Source organism: Synchiropus splendidus, chromosome 3 (genome assembly GCF_027744825.2).
Source record: "Synchiropus splendidus isolate RoL2022-P1 chromosome 3, RoL_Sspl_1.0, whole genome shotgun sequence".
In the NCBI taxonomy this organism is placed as follows: Eukaryota; Metazoa; Chordata; class Actinopteri; order Syngnathiformes; family Callionymidae; genus Synchiropus; species Synchiropus splendidus.
The window spans coordinates 22,509,798-22,532,266 of NC_071336.1; the positions used below are offsets into that span (position 1 = coordinate 22,509,798).

General features: G+C 42.1%; 1 protein-coding gene across 2 annotated transcripts in view; it reads right to left on the bottom strand.

Annotated features, from left to right (window-relative positions):
• The window catches only part of myripb (myosin VIIA and Rab interacting protein b), a 105,380-nt gene that overhangs the window by 53,829 nt on the left and 29,082 nt on the right, over positions 1-22,469 (bottom strand). For both annotated transcript variants that reach the window (XM_053859888.1, XM_053859889.1), the window contains exon 3: positions 2,193-2,414. In XM_053859888.1, the coding sequence (XP_053715863.1) occupies positions 2,193-2,414 (222 nt within the window). The remainder of the gene's footprint in view (positions 1-2,192; positions 2,415-22,469) is intronic.

A 22,469-nucleotide genomic window follows, 5' to 3' on the forward strand; every position in this document is an offset into this window, starting at 1 on the left:
ATATCAGCAGAATCACCTCTGCCAAGGAGCTCAAGTCTTTGCGGGTGTCGGTCACCGACCGTCCAGTGTTTAAACAGTTTGGCTGCGATGACTGAAGACATCGCACACACATATATATCTATATAACGTCAAAAACGTCAGACCGTGGCGGTTTCTAAAGAACATTATCATCTGCAGTATTATTCATAAGATTGCACAAAAAGAAAAATACAAATAAAGCATTTCTAAGTTTGTCCACGGTGTCTTGCTTTTCCAGGGACAAACTCATTTAGTTTAGCTCCAACACACATTTCAAAAGAACAAATTGTACCTCCACATGCCTGTAGAGACGATCCAAAATAAATACTTCACAAATGGAAAACTGAAATAAATATAATACATTTTGTAATCATGTTTATATACAATGTTTTTAGTGATATTTGTGATAACATTTGTATTTTTATGGTTTAAGAAATTGTGTGTTAAAAGCTTTTAACGCAAAATAAAACTTTAAATACCAGTAAGTGGCAAATAGCAAAAATATATACAACTACTCAAAAATTCTTAGACTAAAAGAATAACTATACTATGTAATACTGAAATTAGGCACTGGCACACAGGAACTGGAGATGGTTCTAAAATCTCTCTTATATCCAGCATAGCATGATCATTTAGCCAGTAAATTCCTGGACATATTTTTAACAACACTAGTCTATGTCTATGTCTATGTCTACTTCCCACCAGCCGGCACTCATTGAATTGGCAGCCTATCGACGCACAGTCAGCGCTGTTTTGTCGTATTAAATGTGAAACCTCTGCAAACTGTACGGTCATAGAGACTTGAATTTTACTCGAACAAAATAACTTGAAAAGTTAGGAGTGGATTTCCCTTTTGAAATAAATTATCTATGCATCAATGACATTTTCAGGAAACATTAACAATTTTATTATTATTTATTTTATTATTTCATTTGATTTGGTCCATTTTTTACATCAATTATACTTTGAACACCAAAAAGGTCTCTAAATACAGGAGATTCATCATAATATGAGAGGCAATTAGAGGCTCGGCAGGGGTGTGCGCTCTCTGAGTGCTTTTCTGCTTCCTGCCTCCAATGTCAGAACCAGTCATTGATGATGACACGTATATCCAGCAGTAGATCGTCCGCAATGCATGAGGATTTGGTGACCAGTAGAGGGGACTGGAGCGCACCCACAAGCAATCCGCAAGCTCCTTTGATAAATGTCAATAATGAATCCCAAAATAGCCAAACATCCAAGAAAATGATGCAAAACAATGGGAATTCAATAAAGGTTGGCGATGTGTTGCAGGTAACAAGAACAGCTTTTAGACATTTGACACATGATATGTGCTCTGAATATAACCTCAAATAAAAGCAGGACACCTCCTTCAGTAATAACAAAAACGGATGATCCTGTCGAGTATTTCTTTTTTTTCTTCTTCGAGATGAGTTTCACATTAAGACACCAGAACAGCATCACACTCCCCCTCTATGCTTCATTAACCTTGTGCGTACACACAGATGTTTTCTCATACGGTAACTCGGAAGCTCAAAGTAACACAAGATCACAGACATACGGAGTGACCTGGATGTTATTCTCTTTTATTCTGGAAACTCACAACCCTTTGTCATGTAGAATTTCTCCTCAGGTATTACCTTAAATGAGCAGGTGGTTACTTCAATCTTCATTGACGCAAACACATGGACCAGACCGCAATATTTAATGTATAGATTCTTCATTATTAGGAGTCGACCACTCAAGCGCAGAGGCATTTCAACACCCCACCCATTCCACACATTTTCCCAGCATTTAATCACCACTACGTTATAGCCCCCATTTAAAAAATGACAAAAACACAAGTTATATATTGAAGAAAATAGATGTAATCGTGTTCACCACAACAGACTAAAAGTACTTGGGAGGTATGTTGGCTGCATTCTTCTTCACCGTCCTTTACTTTTCCCCTTCACACCAGTGCCACAGCACCAATCAGGCGTTCTCAGCCGCCCTTTCCTCTTCAGCTCTTAAACATCCCCATTTCATTTCCCATCCAAATCGTTCCTCCACTTCACTGCCCTCCAATCCAGCAAATCACAGCCTCTTTCTCATCTCCAGCCCCCATTCATTCTTTTGCCATCACTCTAATCTGTTCCCGCCGCTGGAGGCTGAGCATGTGTGGAAATACTAACCTGCCCTTCTGGCACGCGGAGCAGACCCAGGCTTTGTCCCTCTTGCTGTAGGTGCAGCAGGTCTTGCAGACGTTGTACTGGCAGTCCACACACTGACGCTTGGGATTGAGCAGGAAGGTGAAGGGCGCGCAGCAGCGGATGCAGCAGTGCTCGTTGAAACGGTGCTGCTTGGAGAGGATGGAGCATCTGCTGCCTTCCTCTGCCAGCTCCTGCTTCATCTCACTAAAAGCGAGTGAAAGATAGCGGAGAGAGAGAGGGAGTGGGAGAGAGGGGAAAGTGGGGGGAGGGGGACAGAGAGCGAGAAGGTGGTGAGCGTCTGGACATGAGGTGGAATTTGCAAACGGTTGAAGAGGGCAATGTGGATTAATCAGTGATGCTGTGGCCAATGGAAGATTAAAAAGGGAGGGTATTAACCGACAGAGGGGTCACGGATTTGGAGGGACAGAAAGTCTGATTCTTTCCATCAATTCTCTTCGAGGACAGCGATTTTGCTGGTTGACATTCTGCTCAAGTTTTGAAGGAGCTGAGAGGGAGAAGACGAGCAGCCACAAATAAGACTGAAGTGAGTTTGCAAACTCACTCAGAGTGTGTTCGTTGCCATCAGGAGCTTCAGACATGCTGTTTTCATTCATGCTGTCGATTGGCATGCAGCGTTATGACGGCGATGAGACCAATGTATTCGACTCACAACCACGAGCATTCATGTCCTTAGATTTAGGCAGGGCTGCGCAAAGCCTGGGGGACTTTTGTCTGTCTTCATCTGACCCACATGAGGTTAGCGTAAAATTGACCTTGAAGCAATGCACAAGTTTTATGTTGTGGCACTATGGCATACCAACTTATGAAAATTCAGTGTTAATGGTGGATATTTTTTAAACTTTTTAAGATGCCTTCTAACCGTTTATTTCTGTCATATAAAAACAAAATTACAATTTCAAATTCATTTTGGTACACACTTTATTTTTTATTTTCTGTTTATTTTATTGATTATTATTATTTTATATTTTTTTAATAAAAATTCCGCTTGGAGGAACACACATATATATTTCCCTGGTGTATTGCACATTTTCATTTATTGCATTTTAAGGTAGTCATGTCCTATGTTTATTTTTCAAATTCCTCTAGAGAATTTAGTCCCCCTATGCAGTTACATTTTATATCGTGGTTGGACTTAGTCAACCCTAAATACAGTATGCTCCAGTACATCTGTACATCAACATTACTTAGTTGTGTGAAGTAGTTGTGTAGCTCAATATGTTGTAAGTGACCCGTGAGTTACGAAATGAAACAAAAATATTTACAGTATAACTTCTAATTCATTCATTTTCCCAAACTGCATGAAGGTCATGACTTTATTAACTCCAGTGCCAATAAAGCTAAATGTACATCAAATGCCTTCCATATGCTTTTGCTATAAGTGATGCTAACCATATGAATATGCAAAACTCCCCTCGTGCCTTTCATCTAAATCACCCAATCTAAGAGTCAACTGCGACATTATGTTTGCACTTCAAGGAGAAAAACTTCATTAGGCCAAAATTCAATCAACTTAATGATTACGATAATAACCATATCATGTTCAAAGGAAGACAAGAGTTTATGATGCATATATAGAGAACTGAGGCGACAGAGTTTCCTCTCGCAGAAGCCAATTGAAAAGCACCAAATAACTGACAGAGCTTTTACTTAGTTACATCTGCATGCTGGACAATAACTGCACAGCAGCCTTCGCACACAGACTTCACACGTCACGGCTACATGACATTACACCCTGGCAAATGATTTAACTTAAAATTCAAAGGAATCCACTTTAAAAAGCAGGGGCCGGCTATAATGGGCCGTTGATCATTCTTTAAAGCAGCTAGCAGCTGAGCTACGTGAGGCTTGTATGCATGAATTATGCACGTGGGTTAGTTCCTCTGTAGGATTAGCACTGACTGAGCGACGCACCGCTGGCAGAGCCCACCATAAATTATGTAATGTTTTGCATTTATATTATAAGCCCACGATCATCCGCTCTGATTACTCGACTGCCAATTATTCCCAAAATTAAAAACAGGGTTTGGGAAAGCCGCGGAGCCGCGTTCACAGACATTTACACTTTGTCAGTTGTCATTACGGTGTTAAATGAGGTTGAGAGGCGATCGAGCTGCCGCTGCCTGGAAGGGTGTGAAGGGGTTTCAGCTCAAATGGGCAGGGAGTAAATTATTCAGGCTGCTACTCTACGTACAGTCAGATTCTAACCTCCAGGGCAGAGAATGATTCCACTGATACAATTATGCAAGGAGAGCAGAGAGGTGCCATTTTAAGTCCCTAACACATTGACTGGATCCAATGTTGGTGTGACTAGCTAGTTTTAAGTATGAATATTTGTTGATGAGTACTGATCTTGAAAAACAAATAAAATAAAATCTCGTCTTTTCGATGTAAACAATTGGCTTCCTGAGTTAGAACCGGGTCCAAGTCAGATCAATACCAGCGCTACTTGGACCATCAAAGCCCCAAGAAAGGGACGACAGCATTCCCTTCAACCTGTATTGAAAATGAGACACTGATGTAGTGCTGTAGTGAAGTTTAATTGACTCACATCAAATGTAATGTTGCATGAAATGCCAGCCATTTGTGGGAGTTCAGTGTGTGTTATAGCTATTACAACATGAAAAACAGTCGGGGGTTTAAAAAAAACTATCAAAAAACACTTATTTTTCCCTGTTAACTGCATCAATGAAATCCAAAGGTTCACACATGACCCTCTAATCTCATGAAGCATGGACAGTCAGTCAACCAGTCTGTATTCAGATGAAGCAGCTTCTGTAGGAAAGGTTGGGTTTCCCTCTGAAATAAATGTTCTGCATCTCAATACTGGGCAGAATTTGATATTGATCCATCCATCCATTTTGTCCTGGTCCTGGAAGATCAGAGAGGGCAGACCCACTTACTTTGGGCCTCATCAATCAATCTTTACATCTATACCACATACTGTATAATGAATCTGGGATGGAATGCAAAGGCTTCTACAGATAAATGGATTGGACTAAAATAAAGCAGGTAGCAGGTTGGTTCAGGCACAATCCGGATCAGTGTGATGATCGGACCGCCCACATCAATGACCAGATGTAGATCCTGTGCAGAGGCCACTCAGTGCAGGAGTCGCACCAGTCCAGACTGCAGTCAGACACCACCAAGATAGAACCAGCACCACCTCATATGTGGCTCATCAGGCCATTTTATGTGGCCTGCGGGAAGGTCGGCTGGAAATTAAATCCAATGCAGAGGAATGTAGACACTGCAGTGGTTATCAAACTTGGGAGTGCGCCCCCTAGGGGGAGTTATGACAGGGGGGTGCAGGGCTGACATGAACACTTTCCATGATTGAGTTACACCCAGCAGGTGGGGCTAATTTTACTGACTGGCATCTTGAAAATACCACCACAAGAGGGCTGTTAAAAATGTAAACAGTACTCGAGTACATTTTCACCTATAGCATGGGCATGTTTGTGAGAGGACTTCCCACTAAACGCAGAGCAGGTGACAAATCAACAAATAAGCCGAGGGTGTTTAAACCAAGCTATGAATCAGACATGTCAACAAAGGCACACGGATGTTTCAGTCTTTATGTGAGTTTGGTGAAGGAGGACAAGTCAGTCATGCTAGCAGTAGCCTCTAAGAATTATAAGACTGACAGCTATTAGACTCCAATTAAAGGAGTGCCAGAAAGAAAGAGAAACATGGATTTTATTCTGCTCGCGACTCAGAATGTGTTCAAGATTTTGGTCTGGTCGGGTGATTCAATTTGACAGCCCCGCACACGAGCAATGAGTTTTAAAATTCAACAGAACACAGGACTTGGGATACCTGGAAGGCTCAAAGAAATACATTTAAATGAACCCTCTAGCATTTTCTGATATTTTCACATATAATATTTCAAGTCAGTTTTGATCTGAAGATCATTTTTCAGCACTAAAATAATGAATCCATTGCTTTTGCATTCTACCGAACAGCTGCAGGGATATTGCTCAGCAAAGGTAGATCAGTGTCAATGTATGTGTTTAAGATGGAAGGACAAGTGATGTGAGCTTGATGAAAAATTGAGAAAATGACCCGAAAAAAACATTTGTATATTTTCTGTGCATGTGTGTGTGAGCATCTCCTGCTTCCCTAAGTTATGGTCTCCGCTCGGCGAACAGATTCACGCCTGCCAAGCTGATTGCTTTTCACACGCGTCATTAGATGCTGCATATTAACAAGAAGTGTTTCATATATAGCGTCATGTGAGAGTCGGGAGGGGGTCTTCGGTCGGCCGGTGCACATATGGACACACATACCCTCACGGCCAGCGGACTCAAACGGTTGTCATCTGTGCCAAGCTGTGGTGATATAAATCCCCAAATGAGATGCAACAATTAAAGAGAGCATAAGCGAGATAAAACATTCACACGAGGTCATTTGCAAGCGAAACGCACACTGGAGGGATGTTCGACTGTGGGCGAAATAAGATTTTCCACGCTTGACATCTCCATGGATTTCATATTTGGAGTTAAATCACCAGCAGCAAGGGTCACTGAACATATTTTTTAAGGTCTGTTAATCACATGACCTTCAATAGCCTCTTACCTACACAAGCCCAGATGCCTACTGCCAATAAGACTAGTGAATTTACTTCACTAGAAAATAAAAGAAAAGAAATAAATCCACTAAAAGAGCGGCTCTTTGCAGCCCAAGAGCCAATAGGGTTTAACTTTTATGTTGCTTTTGTCTCCATGAGTATTCATTGGCTGCACACCCCCCTCACCTCCACACACGCAAACACACTGTCAGTGTGATGAATGACGCTCACGCTGCTCAAATTAATAGCCAGACAAAGTTCTTGGTATGTTGGAAACACATAAAAAAGCTCTTGAATCAAAGCGATTATGCAAATGAGTTTCAGCAGTGGGTGAGGAGAGCACAGCGCTGATTCAATTTTGACAAAAACCACCATTTGGATTTAATTACACGCCCAGTGTATTTCTGACAGGATGTCACTCACATTCGATCGGTCCACAAATGAAGTGAAATCAACGCCTGACTTGCTTCCATCGATGCAAACAGGCTTTTCATCTGCGCAAAAGAGACTCCTCTCATCCACCCGGAGACACACATTTCCCTGTTCTGCTGTCAAAAAGTTATCAGTAAAAATGTTTCATATTCCTTGTGAATCCACTGAAAATGACCCAAGACAAAGCAGTACATATGCCAGGCCTGTAGTGGGCGCTGTGATGCTCTAACAACAAAGCTTGTGTTTTAAGGCATTTTTAGGAGATTGTCGTTACATGCTCCAAAGACACCACCAGGGGAGTATTGTGTACGGAACTGAACTAAATTTCAGTTATTGTTTGACTCAAAGTTTGAGAAAGTCTGCTTGAGAAATTGAATTTATGTTTGTGGCTGGTTTCTTTGTAGCATATCTGTGTTCACGAAGATCATTGGTTGCTTATTAATATGAAAGAGCAGTCCTTGTTGTGGAGTGACGACTTTCTTTTTTCAACTGGGGTGCCACTAGTGTGCCATGAGATAGTGTCAGGTGTGCCATGGGAAAATGATCCAATTTCAACTTATTTGTCACACAGAGCGATGGAGGGAGCGATCCTTGTCGGACCCGTGACGCCAAAGACAGAGCTAACAGAGCTAATGGCTAATGTGACGTTTCAGTTCCAAACTTTATTGATACTCATGGAGTGTCAAAGTTTGCTTTGTGGTTTAAAACTTGGTGAAAAGCTGAATGCACAACAAAATAAATGTGCTCCAAAATGTAAAGTGAGAAACAAATTTTCTGCAGTTTGTTTCTGCAAATAGCCTGGCAAAATAACAACCGTGTTTCAATAGTTGCAGTCACACATTCAGTATTTTCAGATGTATCCACTTTGGTACCTGGTTACAAAAAGCATTGGATATGGTGACAGAAAACACTCAATGCATGTTCATGTATGGTGCATAGTACATAGAATTTGTGTGGAGATGTGGTCTTTGTGAGGACAGGACGTTAATACCATGGTTCCCATGAAGAGTATGTCTGGGTCATGTTGCTAAGTGAGGGCACTGCATCTGTCCGTGGTGAGGATGGAACTGAGTCAAAAGAGAAAGCTCTTGATGTATCTGTCGACCTGCAAAGGAACAATATTGTTGGTCAAACTCTGGCAGAATTTCCACCAGAGTTTGGCTCCTCTAGAAATAGGGTGAAGAGAATTGTCATTTACAGTAGGAAAGTATGACTTGCACCCAGGGATTCGTCCCTGGTGAGATGTTCCAGACAGAACCAAACAATTCTGTAGAGACATCTCAACATCTCAAGTCTGCCCCCAGAAAAAGGGAGGTCTGGGCCTCTGTGCTGAGGTTGCTGCCCAGGCTACCTAGCCCTGTACAGTATGAGTATGAGAAAAAAAAGGAAAATTTGAGAGCGACACATTTTCATTATAGAAAGTGAGCTTGTTCAAGACGTGTCTGAAATATAACTGTTTCTCCAATAAAGCTAGGATGAAGCGAGGAAACGACACATGAGAGAATCTGATCGACGCTTTGATCTGACTGCGGCAGAGGAAACACACCAGCAGCATCTTCTGATGAAACCGGTTCACTGCCAAGTCTCTCTCTCTCCAGGCAGTTAGAACGTATACCTAACTGAAGGTGTTCGCCTGCACATCCATTTATCTGTGGATTGAGCACAAGGATGTGCTTATTGATCTTTTCCTGCTGCTGCTAAATGCATTTACTAATTGTGGATTGATTATGGACTTTATAAAAGCTGAAGGGTCTTTTAATTGGATGTGGGCAGTTTCAAGTGCGAAGACTTTGCTGTATCGACCTCAAAAGCCCCAATGATACAAGCATCTGCCGTGTATTGTGCTACTTCCACTCCTGCCAGGTCTCACCAGAGCTAACGCAGCTGAATTGTTCTGCACATGAATGAACTAGAGTGGAAACATTAGTCAGAAGATCGAATCCACTATTATTCTAAAATGACCTTTATGAGTGAATTCAGCAGTGGACAGTGGTCAGCAATGGGAACAATGACTGGTCTGCAAAAGAACAAAACAATCCCCCAAAAACAGAGCAATTGACAGCCCTCTGGATGTAATGTTTTTCAACTAACTACAGTATGTTAAAGGAAATAAAAGCTTCAGCTGTTGAAGTAGGAATGGTTTCATCTAGTGACTATTAATACTCATGTGGTGCCAGATATAATAATATATTGGACCTCACAGCATTCACTCAAAAATGACCACCCACACACAAGTGCTGCAGTTACAAAAGAAAGAAAACACACAGTGGAAAACAGGTGTCGATGATGTTTGGTCGTGAGACTACATGCTAATTCTCAGTCCCCAGTGACCAAAAAACAAGACGCATGTCATTTAGTTGCCCTGATGTGAAAAAGAACAGGGAGAACATTGTGAATCAATGCAAATGCAAGCACAGTTGGGAGACGTGGCGTCGTGAATTGCAAAGTTCTGAACTCCACTGCAATGCAGAGGCAGATTTACACATGGGTCATACATTTTAAGGAGCTGGGCTTCTCTGACTTGATTGTGAGTGTGGAGCAGGTGTTGAGAAGAAATAATCAAAAATAATGTTCAGGTGACTGGTGAGGAGCAATAAAAGCTCAGTATCATGTGTCATCCAAGTGACTGCTCAATCAGCTCCTCAAAAAAGGTCGGATGATGTAGGCTGAACTTGAAGTGCCTTGTCAGTCTCGCGCTTGATTCTCCAACTCCATTCAGCAGCACCAACTTAAAGGTCTCACCTGAGTACTTCATAGTATTATGAGTGTAGCAGGTGTTTTTTCATCATTTGCTCACCAACACGTTTCTGATTTTGTAAGTTGTTTTCACTAAAATTTTAAAGTGACCCAGCAGAGAGGAAAGAGACACGATGAAGGTCAGGAGAGGAGAGACTTCAGAAAGAGTGAGTTGCTCTGCCTGCACAGTTCTAAGCTGCAAAGTGGAATAGAGGATTATGAAAACCACTGTCTGTCTCAACTCAGTCATTGATCTGAACCTTATCCAAATCCCCTGCTGTGGACCGAGCACGCTGGACAGAAGAGTCCAGGTCTCGGTGCAAGTTGGAATGGCTGAGGGGTGGAATAGAGAAAAGTCAGGTTGGTTACGATGACATAACTCTCAGTGGAGTTAAAAAAGTTGGAACCAAGAAGTCCGATCTTTGCGCTCAAAAAGCTGAGAGAGTGAGCTGTGTCAGACTTCCTTACCTTCCTTACAAGCCTGATAGAAAAAGTAGAAAGGTTTAAATCTCAGCACTGTTCAGAAAATCTGGGGAAAGACTGACTGAAGCAATACAATATTAAAGATAAAGATATAAATAATTGCTGCCATGACATTTTAAATATGCATTGCCTCGTCCAGAGCGATCCAGGAAACAGCGAATATTTGCAGTGAGATACAGAAGTTATTCATCTGCCGGATTGGATGATAAATTCCAAACAAAGAGCTGCAGACTCTCCATCTTTGAGAAGAAGTGTGGCAAATTCATACAGCATACATTATTAATATTGTTCGTTTTACTGTGTCGGCCTTGGTGCAGTGTTCTGAGGAGCACCCGCAGCAAATTAAGAGAAAGTTGCTGGACTTTCTAACTTCTGTCGGAATAACAAGAGAGCCGCTTTCCCTTGGCTGACATCGTACTCTCTCTACTCAAGTGCAAGTGAATTCATGCGTGAGAGTGAATCAGGACGGTATTTAGAAAACCACTTACTGTCTAGTAAAAAATACAATGCAAAATGGTGAGTGTCAGTGTTTCTTAGTGCTTATTCTCTCTTAAAGGCTGCAAGTATTTATGTTCTCCAGTCCAGCAACTCAGACTGGGTTTGAAATATTGGTCTTTATGTGAATAAGTTTGACATCCCTGTTTTATGTGACACTCAAGGATGGGAAGGTTATGGGAACACTGAGAACTTTCCAACCAGACCGAAGTCTTCTGATAAACAACGTTGTTATCGAAGTGGACAATTGGTCCCAGTGGGACCAAAGCAGGTTATTTAGCACTCAGTGTATGTTTCTATGCTCATCTAGAATGACTCTTAGAACTGCAATGTAGATACAGTCAAAACTGTTGCCTCAACATAGTGTCTGGACTCCTGAAAGGATGAACAGTTTGGCCTTCAAGGAGAGGCTCAGCATAGAACTACAAGTCCTTAATATACTGACATGCCAATTGCAAAAGCTCGGTTGACTTGCCTTCCATGTGGAGTCCTCCCTGGTGAGGTGATCGACGGCCACAGCGCTAGATAAGGAACAAGACCAGCTCTCTCATTATAGAGAGAACAACCCTCTTAACTCAATTTACCTCAGTTTATTACTCCAGGTTTGTGTTCATTGTGAAGACAGAAAGGAGAATTACTTATTTGCAAATCACTGAAGTGATCAGCTTCTTCGTGTGTCAAAGTGACATGGAAGCAATAAAGAGGTGATGTGAAGCAGCAGTATTTAAGCATGCACTTGAAACAAATTGGCCATTTATTGACCTGTAATTCTTTGTGTGGACTGTAATATGACCACACGTCTGCGTGATTGAAGAATACAGAACTATTTCTTCCTCCAACACCCCCCGCCCACCCAGTCAACAGACTCCTTTCCCTGCAGGAATTCATTCCTGAAGCATCAATAGAAAAACTAGCAAGCATAAATATCTGCACATCATTTCAAGCACACACAGATCACATCCCCCTAGGGGCCACTGAGACTGACAACAGCCTGATGATACTAAACAACACATATGTGCACATTTGTGCATCAGTGACTACACACATTTAGAGGCGCCGCCATTAAAAAGACAGAGAGCGGCATTTCGTGTGTGGCACTGCTGCACAGAGGCAACAATAAATCCCACTTAAATACCAGGAAGTCAAAGCTGGGGGTCACAAACTGGAGAGCGGTGATGCGTTTCAGGGAACTTCTCAAGACTGACATTTATTAAGTCATTAGACTGTAATACTAATCATTTACATGACAAGAGTATTCCTACAGCTGCGGTGTAATTAACACTTCAGAAGTGACACTTATTCATAGTTAAATTATTTCCACACACATCCGGAAACATTAGCAGTTGGCAGCTGTCGAGAGAGAATATTTCATTTTGTGTACAGTCCAGGCATCAAAGGTATTCAAATAAAAAAAAAGAAGTTGCTTGATAAACAAGCCCAAAGGCTCCTCGTTCATATCACAACATTAACAGCTTGAGATTCAGTAAAATACTGTAGATTCTAAATAAAAATGAGATTGCGAGAAGAGTTTTCTTTTTCTTTTACTGCTGAGAAAAGTACGACGAAGAATTAGTGATGCAAACATCGATATTATCTTTCAGATTTATGTTTGCATCTGTCCATGTTAATGCTTTTTCTAACCTTAGAACAGTGAGAATAATAAACCTCTGCAGAGTCGTCAAACTGATGCAGCCTCTGAGAACACATGCAAATGAGTAAGTACGCATTTGATTTGTGATTGTCCACTGCAAATATTGCTTCTCCCGAATATTTCGAGGTTATTTACTCAGATGTTTGGGATTTTTGTTCCTTCTGTATCAGTTATTGACTCATTGTAGAGTGAAGCGATACCACTTCTATCACTGCGTGGTATTCTGCAGCAACCGGAACAGACTGCTGTGAATTATCTGGCCTGCAGAGAGGTGAATGTCAGCCCTCGGTCATCCGCCCATGAAATATTCAAGAGGAGAACGGATTGCAGCTAGGGCAAGAAAAGTTTTTCCCCTGGCACTTTTTCATTCTAAAAATCAGGTCGCATATTTGGACTTTTAAAATTTTTATTATTTTTTTAAACCCAGAGTGGCACTATGGGTTAACACTAGGTTTTCCATAGTGTTTTTTAATAGGCTAGGTGTGAAAGAGATTGATTTTTTAAATCTATTTTCTTTTACTATATTCTTAGAAACTGCAATGAAGACACAGTTGCTCGAATTATAGTATTGTGTAAGTCACATTTGTGCTCACAAGTAGCAGACGGTGTCATCCACAAACACAGAGTATGCTGTGGGAGAAGAAGAATTTGAGGAACAATGGGATCACGCAGTAGAGAACGCGGCCGTTGCTCACCAGGATGACAATTTTCATAAACCTCCTTTTTACAGAAACTTCCTTCTCAAACTTTTTTTTGTGCCGTCTTTGAAACTCTGTGTTAACTTCAAAAGTCTGTGGGACGGGGAGCCTGGGCTCAGAACAAACTTTATAAAGAAACCATTATCCAACAGGCCCATAATGAGCCCCAGCTTTGGGAAACAATCCAACTCAAATGTGTGCTTTGCAGATAACGTTCCCAATAACGCAGTCGGCCTGCACAGTCGCTGTGTAAGGAAACGAGGCGAGATAGGAGGTTTGAATTATGCTCAGATTCTCACAAACACAGCCAGGTGCAAAGCAGAATTCTGTTCGACATTTCCACCGAGGTATGTTTGATAAAGCTTTCATGCATGAGGAAAGGATTGCCAGAACACTGCGAATCAAACCATCATAGACTGAGAAGGATTTGCTTTTGTCGGAATAAGCTTATGAACATAGTGTAAAATCAAACCAATAAAAGAAGTTCACGGAGTTAAGAATTATGTTGGGTCCGAGCAAGGATTCAAAGTGACCGGAAATCTCAAAGTCCAGGGTTTCCCAATGCCCTATATCATGAATGAGCCATGACTAAAGCAGCACTCCACATTGAGTATATTTTCCAACCGACATGAAGCTACAGCACAACATCTTGGAGCATGCAGGAGCACTGTCTTTCTCCCACACACGCAACAGTCTGTGACAACAAGGATGTTCATGTCACAAGCAAATACAACCACATCAGTGGTTGTAAGTTTTATGGTGTTTCGCTGATTCTGAATGGAGCTGGTTCAACATCAAATCCACTTGATGGACAGTAGTCAGAGTGATATTGGCAAGTGTGAAATAATGATTTAACACCAGGAAGGTCCTGTCATCAGCCCGAACGCACAGTTACGGATGCATTGCATCAAACATTAGTGACATCATCAGCCTCCGCTGTACAGACACGCATGAATTAGGTGGCCATTGTCAGTGACAATCCACAGACTAGGGATGTGTTTTGGTGCAATCGTACACACTGAGCACAAATAACATAAATAAATAGATGAAGTATGTGCATGCTATTACATCAGCTATTGCATGCAACACTAGCAGTTGAATCCAGCATCAGTGGCATCATCCAAGGCTCTGCTACAATTAACATTTTCATGCTTTCTATATATAGCATAGCTACACTGAGACTTTTTTGTTTCCCAAAATACGTTTGTAATTATTGCCCTTCTTTACCGCCTCATTAAAACTAATTCAACAGCTACAGAGCAGAGACAGTGTTTTCGTCATCGCTCACCAGTGTGAAGGAAGCAGTTATACAGGATGCCAGAGGATGACGCGGGTGTATATATGGAGCTGCGGTCTGGGCGAGTCGGCTGGGAACAAGTGGCTATTTCTGTGCTTTCAAAGACACCGTGCTACAGAAATGCATTGTTCACTGAATTCCCATGCGATGATGGGAGCACTGCATGCGGGTGGGGGGGAAGTAAAGAGGAGCTTGCTCAGAAAAGGCAGGCTGGGAGGAATAATTTAGGCCTGAAGATGGAGTTGTTCTGCTGAACTCCATTATCAGGAAGAGTGTTTTGCTGTGGACCAGCCATAATGAGCTCATGAACTGACCAGGTCCCTATTAGTCCCAGGTGGAGTCGCCTCCGTCTCAGCTGTGTGGGTCAGCCATGACATGTGTCACACTACACCATATACACACAAGTCAAATCAATTTGAGAACCTTGCTGCGAGTGGAATGTCTGCAGTGACTGTCAACCATCTGCTGCGAGACACCCACTCTCTGGTGAGAGGTGATCTGAGGACAATGGCAGCACAATTGAAAGTGGAAGAAACTATCGATTTCAGCTGGGGTGTCAAAGATCTGTGAAACTGCAGCTTGGATTTTGGCCCAGGAGTCGTTGTGAATGACAGAAGCTGCTAGTTTGACACCTGATCAATACTGAGAGGACGTGCGTGACAGGAGAATAAATAAAAGGCTAAGGGGTGTAATCGATAGCGTGGAATTAGCTTGGTCATTGGAAAGAGTTATGAAGGAGGCGGAGACTTCAGAGGAAGAGGAGCTGGTCGTCTTCACGCGTGTTTGCTGGAGGATCTGTGAAAGTGAGTAGATCGAATCAACTGGCAGACGTGTATATTGGCTTCATGATCACACAGTGCAGGTGGCAAATCAATAAAAACAAACACAACAGACGCCTCACACAGCACGTTAGTGCACATCAATTCACTTACTGGGAGAGGCACAGCATGAAACACTTCTCACTTTTAAGATAATTGAAGCTCCTTTTTACACAAGGTCATTGACCTGCCCTTGAGCACAGGTGGATTCATCAAAGGTAATGAGTGGCTGCAAACGTGTTTGTTGGAGTCGACCATTCATTGTCTATGCTAGTAGGGACCTGTGAAAATCGCAGCTGTTGGAAGCAACACAGTGGCGTTTGTTCCTACACTGCAGAAGATTTGTGCTGTTTACATTGTTGATCATTCAGGAATTAGACAAAAGTCACCATAAAACTGTCTGTACAAACCAGAGGTGATGATTCCAGCCAGAAATCTGGGCCAAGGTCGGAATCAAGGTCAACCATTGAGCCTTTCCTTAAGCCGAGAATGTGCTTTTAAGTACGTTGTACTCCTGACAACAGGTCACAAAAACAACTGATTGAGGCAAAAAGGTTGGGAATGATGAGGAGTTTCAGTTTTCAGTTCCAGATTTTATGAACATGCATTAGTTCAGACTGGAGCTCTGCTCAAGGAGTTTAGTCAGTCTCTCTCCAGCTGTCGAAATGGAAAATAGAAGGAAAATATAAGTAACAATAAATAATGTGCAACTGCTGAATATAGTCGTACTTCATGAGTCATATCGTTTTTCTTGAAAATATTACACATTAAGAGTATCTATATGGCTTCTTATCTCTGCCTCTCACACACCCTGCTTCGTTCAGAACTAAATGGAAAACATGACTCCATTAAGCACAGTATTAGGAGTGAACAATTTTATGGAAAAAAAATCCACCGTAATTTCCAAAATGTTGAGCGCATCTGATTATAAACTGCAGGCTCCCTGCTAAATTTAAGGAGAAAATAGATTTTGCACGTACATGAATCGCTCCGGTCTGTAGCGACTCATGTACGTGCAAAATCTAGTCTACACCGTAGAGACTCAAGTCACTCACGTCTCATTCCCATTTAACCCATCTCAGAAGCAAGACAGGCTGCTTCACACGCATATTAACAATGTCCACCTCAGTGGAACGTGCAGCAAAGTAGTGGCAAAGCGAACAACAGGAACTGGCTCAAGTTCAAGAGACAGTTTCTTTCTTATTCCGCTCTTCCTCTCCTTTTTTTTACTGTTAAGACCATGTGTGATCGGTCAAAATGCGCGTCGACACTAGGGTTGCAAAATTTCACTTTAACTTTAAAGGGAATATATCGGAAGAAACATGAATAAACAGTGGATTTTCAAAGTTGAAGGTTGCTGCTACGTACGGAACTACAATATAGTTGTAGCGTTGTAGTCAAGACCACACCAAATGAGACCAAGACATTGCTGAGACTGGAGAGTATAGAGACTGACACAAGACCATGACGTTTGGAGGCAGAGACAAGACCAAGTCAGTATATATATATAAGGAGTCTCACACTGATCCACAAATGAGCCGCAGTAAGTGCGTTGAGTGGTTTTTGTTCCAATGAACACATTGGTTAACACACTGGTTAACCAATCACGTGTCAGCTGAAACAAGCAGCACCAGTCTGACATTTAATAGTCTTCAGACACCTTATTGGTGTCTGAGTATCTTCCTGATGAGTTGCAACAAAAACCAGGACCCACTGTGGCCCTTTTATGGCTCAGTTTGAGACCCCCCGATTACGCATTTGAGACCGATATGAGACAGAGATCCAGTATACTGCTTACTAAATTGCCATTGAGACCACAACCTAGTGCCGCTACTGGCACTGTGCGTGCCTGCATCACCACAGAAGACTGAACCCAACATTCCTGTTTTTGTTCAGCCATCAAACAAGTAATTAAAGCATGGAGGAAACCGGGATCGGTTCTGATTAACTGGTCGTAAGTCAGATTGGACGTAAGTGAAATGTCATTCCAAATAGCCGACACGGGGTTATAGGTGCTACTGTAGTGGTAGATGGCTGTGTGAGAGTGAGATGCTGGGAGACTGTGCTGCCTTAACTGTTGTACGTGTTGCCGGGCTGCTACGTGCTGCAGTGCCGGACATTGAATAAAAAAAATAAGAAAGAAAAAGCATGCTGCTGGCCGTGGTCGTAAGTACAAGTAGACGTAAGTCGAGCAGTTCGTAAGTTGGATGTTACTTGTATATATTCCCAGCTAGATCCCCTAAATTCCCATTAATTCCCACAATGACCACTATTCTCATTATTCTCTTGGGAAGTTTCTTTGATATCCAGCGCCTGGAAATGTCAGTGATTTCTGTGTTCCAGTTTAAAAATGATCCGCCGACGCAACATTGGACACATGGGTGCACATTCAGGCTGGGGGTTCATGTGGTCACAGGGTAAATCAATTGCCCACCCATGCTAACAGTCCATGCAGAATAAGCTTTTTACAGAACCTCTCCACCAGCGTAGCCTCAGTGAGACCTCAGATAACCCTGACAGAAAGCCATCGCACAGGCAGAGGCATTACTGCATTTTGTCCGTGTGAAAAAATCCTTTTATTTTCGGCTCAGTCATTATTTCCTCCAAGCGCTATCTATGATAAATAGCTTTCCTCCTGGAGATTTCCAGACAGAAGCAAACACTGGATCATAAAAGCACATGTACAAAGTGTCTGTCGAAGCAAAACATACACAAAATACCCAAGATAACTGGCTTCTAAATTCAGGCTCCGGGGATTTTGGAGGGAGAAATGCACGAAGAAGCTCTCTCAATGGTCACCTTTGCTTCTCAGTAGATGAGCGTGCAGGAAGAAGAAGGAGAGGAAGGTTTATCACAGCTGGAGAGGGGTTGAGGTGGCTGAGGATGATTGCCGCAACAGATTTTGTTTGTGTGTGTGTGTGTGTGTGTGTGTGTGTGTGTGTGTGTGTGTGTGTCTTTTTTTTCAGTCAATCCAAATTACATTGAAGGGAACAAAGAGATTTTAGAGATAACAACAATCCTGCGGTAGAATAGTAGTTTGCTGAATAAATCTTTCTAAATGTATCTTCCATTGTAAAAACATGATAGTTGTCATTCATTCGCATATCATCTGCTTATTATCCTGAGCACCAGAATGTGAGTTCTACGATGAAAACATATCATGGGATGTCGTCAAACTGTAGTGACTGAAACAAGCTTCAAGCATCACAATGTGATGAGCTGCCATCAGGACAGATGCTCGGTCAAGTCATGGAGAATTCCATGCTTCAAGAACAAGACTGCACATTCGTGAGATTCCTTGTTCAGTCTCACGATACAGAACCACTTGGCTTCCTTGCCTTCCACCGGTGTGTATCGACTGTTTTAATCCACATAGCACACCATCTAGGTGACGACTTGCTGGCCCCGAAATATAAGGCGCCCTGATCCCTAAGGTTGAAGTTAAAGGTGGAGTAGATTATCCAGAAAACAGTTTGAAACACTGCTTTCAGGAGAGTTGGGGGAGGGACTAGGTATATTTTTGTGTTAGCATGGGTATCTTAAGGAATAAAAAAAAGAAATCTCCAATCCCACCTTTAATAAAGAAGCAGTGTGGATGTTAAACAATAAGAGCAAACACATAGTTGAAGAGACAGAAAGGAAGATGAGGTTTGTTACAATGCTCCTGGGTTATTGGCATTTGAATTTATATATATATATATATATATATGATTTTATATCAGTGTAGCGACTTGACAGTGTCTGCAATAAATGCTTTATTACTTAATGCGAAACAGAACACAGAGGCTGGGCAGATGTCTTAGCTTTTGTCCTTGCTATTGAACTGAGGGTAAAATATATATCCAAAACCCCTCAATTATTAGCTCTTAGAACGACTGTATTCACAATAGAATATTCTTGATTGCCGTTGTGCACACAATGAAGGAGAAGTTATTTCCCTGATCCAGCATGGCGACAGGCAGAATATTAATGCCTTAACCACCAGCGTTGGTTGCATTCCAATGCGACTTGATTTAAATGTATATAAGGGTTTATTCAAATTCTCAGCAAGCAGCCACTTCCCACATTAGCAGCTGAGTTTGTGCAACGGCATATCAAACAAATTACAATGTCATCACTTTCTCCTCCACACGTTCTCACACTCGGTTCACACATCCTCAGCACGGCTCATGAATCCTCAGTTGAGATCCAAAAACCGGCAGATCAGCGGCCTCGCAGTTCGTCTTCTGTTGGTTTGCAAGGACACGCCGCCTGTGTACTTCCCGTTCAGCAAGTGTCAACCTTCACAACCCGACTGTCAACAGGATAGACAGCCTCCGTGGCAGCACTTTATCTCCCCATCTGACTGCTGCCACCATGATCCTGCCGTCCAGGAGCGAGGCTGACTGTGAGCAGGGTAAACACCAAGTGCTGATTACAAACTGAGATGTAAACAGCCCTCTCAAGTCCTCCTATGTAAACCAAAGCCAAAAACAGAGAGCAAACCCTCACGGTCCAGATGTGGAGGAATAAAGCATTTTGGAAAAATTAGTGGCGTCAGCAGACAGTACAAATCTTCAGAGGATTTTTTTGCACACCAGTCTACCACGCTGCTTTGTTCCCACCCAATGAGTTTCTTTTTACTTTAGTAGATCATACAAAAATCATACAAAAAAGAGAGAAAAAAATAATTTTGCACATGTTTTTGCACAACAAATTTACCCATGTTCATCCATCAATCAAAGAAAATTATATTCCCACTGCTTTCAACAAAATGCAAAACAAAACAATCTCAAGGGAAAACGCTTAAAGAATGGTATTTGCAATTAATGCATACTGGAATAATAGAAACATTAATGCAAAAAATAAAATAAAAGCACACAATAAGGGTGTGAATTCAACATGACTTGTTTATCTGTGTGTGAGAGTATGAGTGTGTGTCTGTGTGTGTTATTGTGTGCATGTGCCCCACTGTCAAACTCCATAAACAGTTTACTACTAATTGAAATATAAATTGCTGAGTGTGTGTGTGTGTGCGTGGGTATGGGCTTTGGCGTGTTTATACTGCCTCGTGGGGACCAATTGTTGACCTTGTGGGGACCTTATATCTTTGTGGGGACCTTTTGCCAGTCCCCGCAATCCCCAACCTGAGGATGAAGACTTCAAAATAACAAAGTGATTATAATAGGGTTTCAGTTTGGTCCAGAGTCCTGGTTAATGTTTGCCATGTGTTTTGGAGGGTTAAGTTAAGGGGCAGAGGCTGGGGAAAGCATCATCGCAATGAGAGGTCCTCAGGGATAGCAATACAAACGTGTGTGCATGTACTGTATGTCCTTGTATGGCTATGCTTGAGGCGACTAATTCTTGGAAACAAACCTACTTGTTAAGAGTCGGAGAACGCATGATGCGGCGATGGCAATAAGCGGTCCGCACAAATATAGAGATACAATCCTGTGTGTGTGCGCTCTTCCTCTGTCCTCTCTTCTCCTCAGATTGTTACAGTATGTCAAGCTTTGCGGGCTCATTGACTGGACTCATGGGTGCATTAGATGTGCTTCTTAGAGGGCCATTGCAAAGACCCTCCAGGGATGAGAGTCCAGCGAGCCAAGCGTATTCCTCACTCAGCACAGAGCAGCAGAAGCATCGGGTGGACAGAAAATGAAGTGTAGGATGCTTCAAGCTGAGAAGAATAATTAGGGGCAAATGCAGATCCAATAGCTCCGGTTGAAGGAAATGTGTTGTTTAGATCAAAAGTCCTGGTGTTTATGAAAGCCCCTGCAGCAAAGAATGGAAGAATGACAAAGACAGCAGAGCGGTGAGACAGAAAGGGAGGCATGCAGGTCTTTAAACATTGATCCAGCAGAAATAATTTAGATGCTTTGTAGATGACCTTGCAAAATTGACAGGAGAGCTTGTTTACGTGCTGACTGAACCCCCGCCGCCACTGAGGGAAGCCTTCTACAGATCACAAGTTAGAACGCCAGTTTGGTGTCTTTTACCGATGTGATTAAAAGAGACAACTTCACACACTAATTAGCCCACGGAGCACGGCGAGGAGGTTTTCACTTCAGTCATCGCAGCTTCATAAACAAAGATGATATTTGAATACTTATATAGGTCGCTTGTTCGCTGTTTTTGCTTCTCTCAAAATTACTCTCCAATTTCTTGGAAGCAACAGTGACACTTGCTAATGAAGCATCATTTAAGAGGAGTTCTAAACATTAGCACATCGACAAAGTCGGGTCAAAAAATCTAACATGAACCGATGGGTTTCTTTTTTCCCGCACGCTCTGCTCTGTATGAAGATGTATAGACTCATTACAGATTGAAATTTGGACTGCGACCAGTCGACCTTCACTGAGGTTGCGTCTCGTAGCTAATGCTGACAGCAGGGATGTAACACGAATGTTATCAATGAGTCAATCTCGGAAGTAAGAACTGAAACAGATCTTATATTCATGATAACAACATCACTGAATGAGTAACAAAGCACAAATACCTACCGTAATTTCCGGACTATAAGATGTTACTTTTTTCTCTTGGTCTGAACCCCGCGGCTAACAGAATGATGCAGCTAATATATGGATTTTCACAGGCTTAATAGCATCACGCTGCCAAAACATTGAGCCTCATCACATCAAACTGATGAAATCAAAGGCGTTTTATTGACCTTATAGTGCTCAAAATGTTCTGTTTTCACCCGCGTGTCTGCAGCTCCGCCAACAGAGCTGATCTCCTGGAGGACCAGACACAAGAAGCAGCAGCTGAGACCGGCTGTGGTGTCGGAACTTTGGGTGAAAACAGCACATTTTGAGCGCATTGATGTAAATAAAAGATGAGACAAATTCATGATTCAAGTTCAGAACATTGGTGAGTTTGCTGAGTCAGTCTCGATGGTGGACCCTGTTTTCAAAACTAGTTAAGAAGTGACGCACTGTAACCTTTCTAAGATGCAGACTGCGGCTTATAGACTGGTGTGGTTTATGTATGAACAAAATTTATTTCCTTTTTAAATTCAGTGTGTGTGGCTAATATTCGGGTGCATTCTATAGTGCGGGAATTACGGAAGTAACTGTACTTGA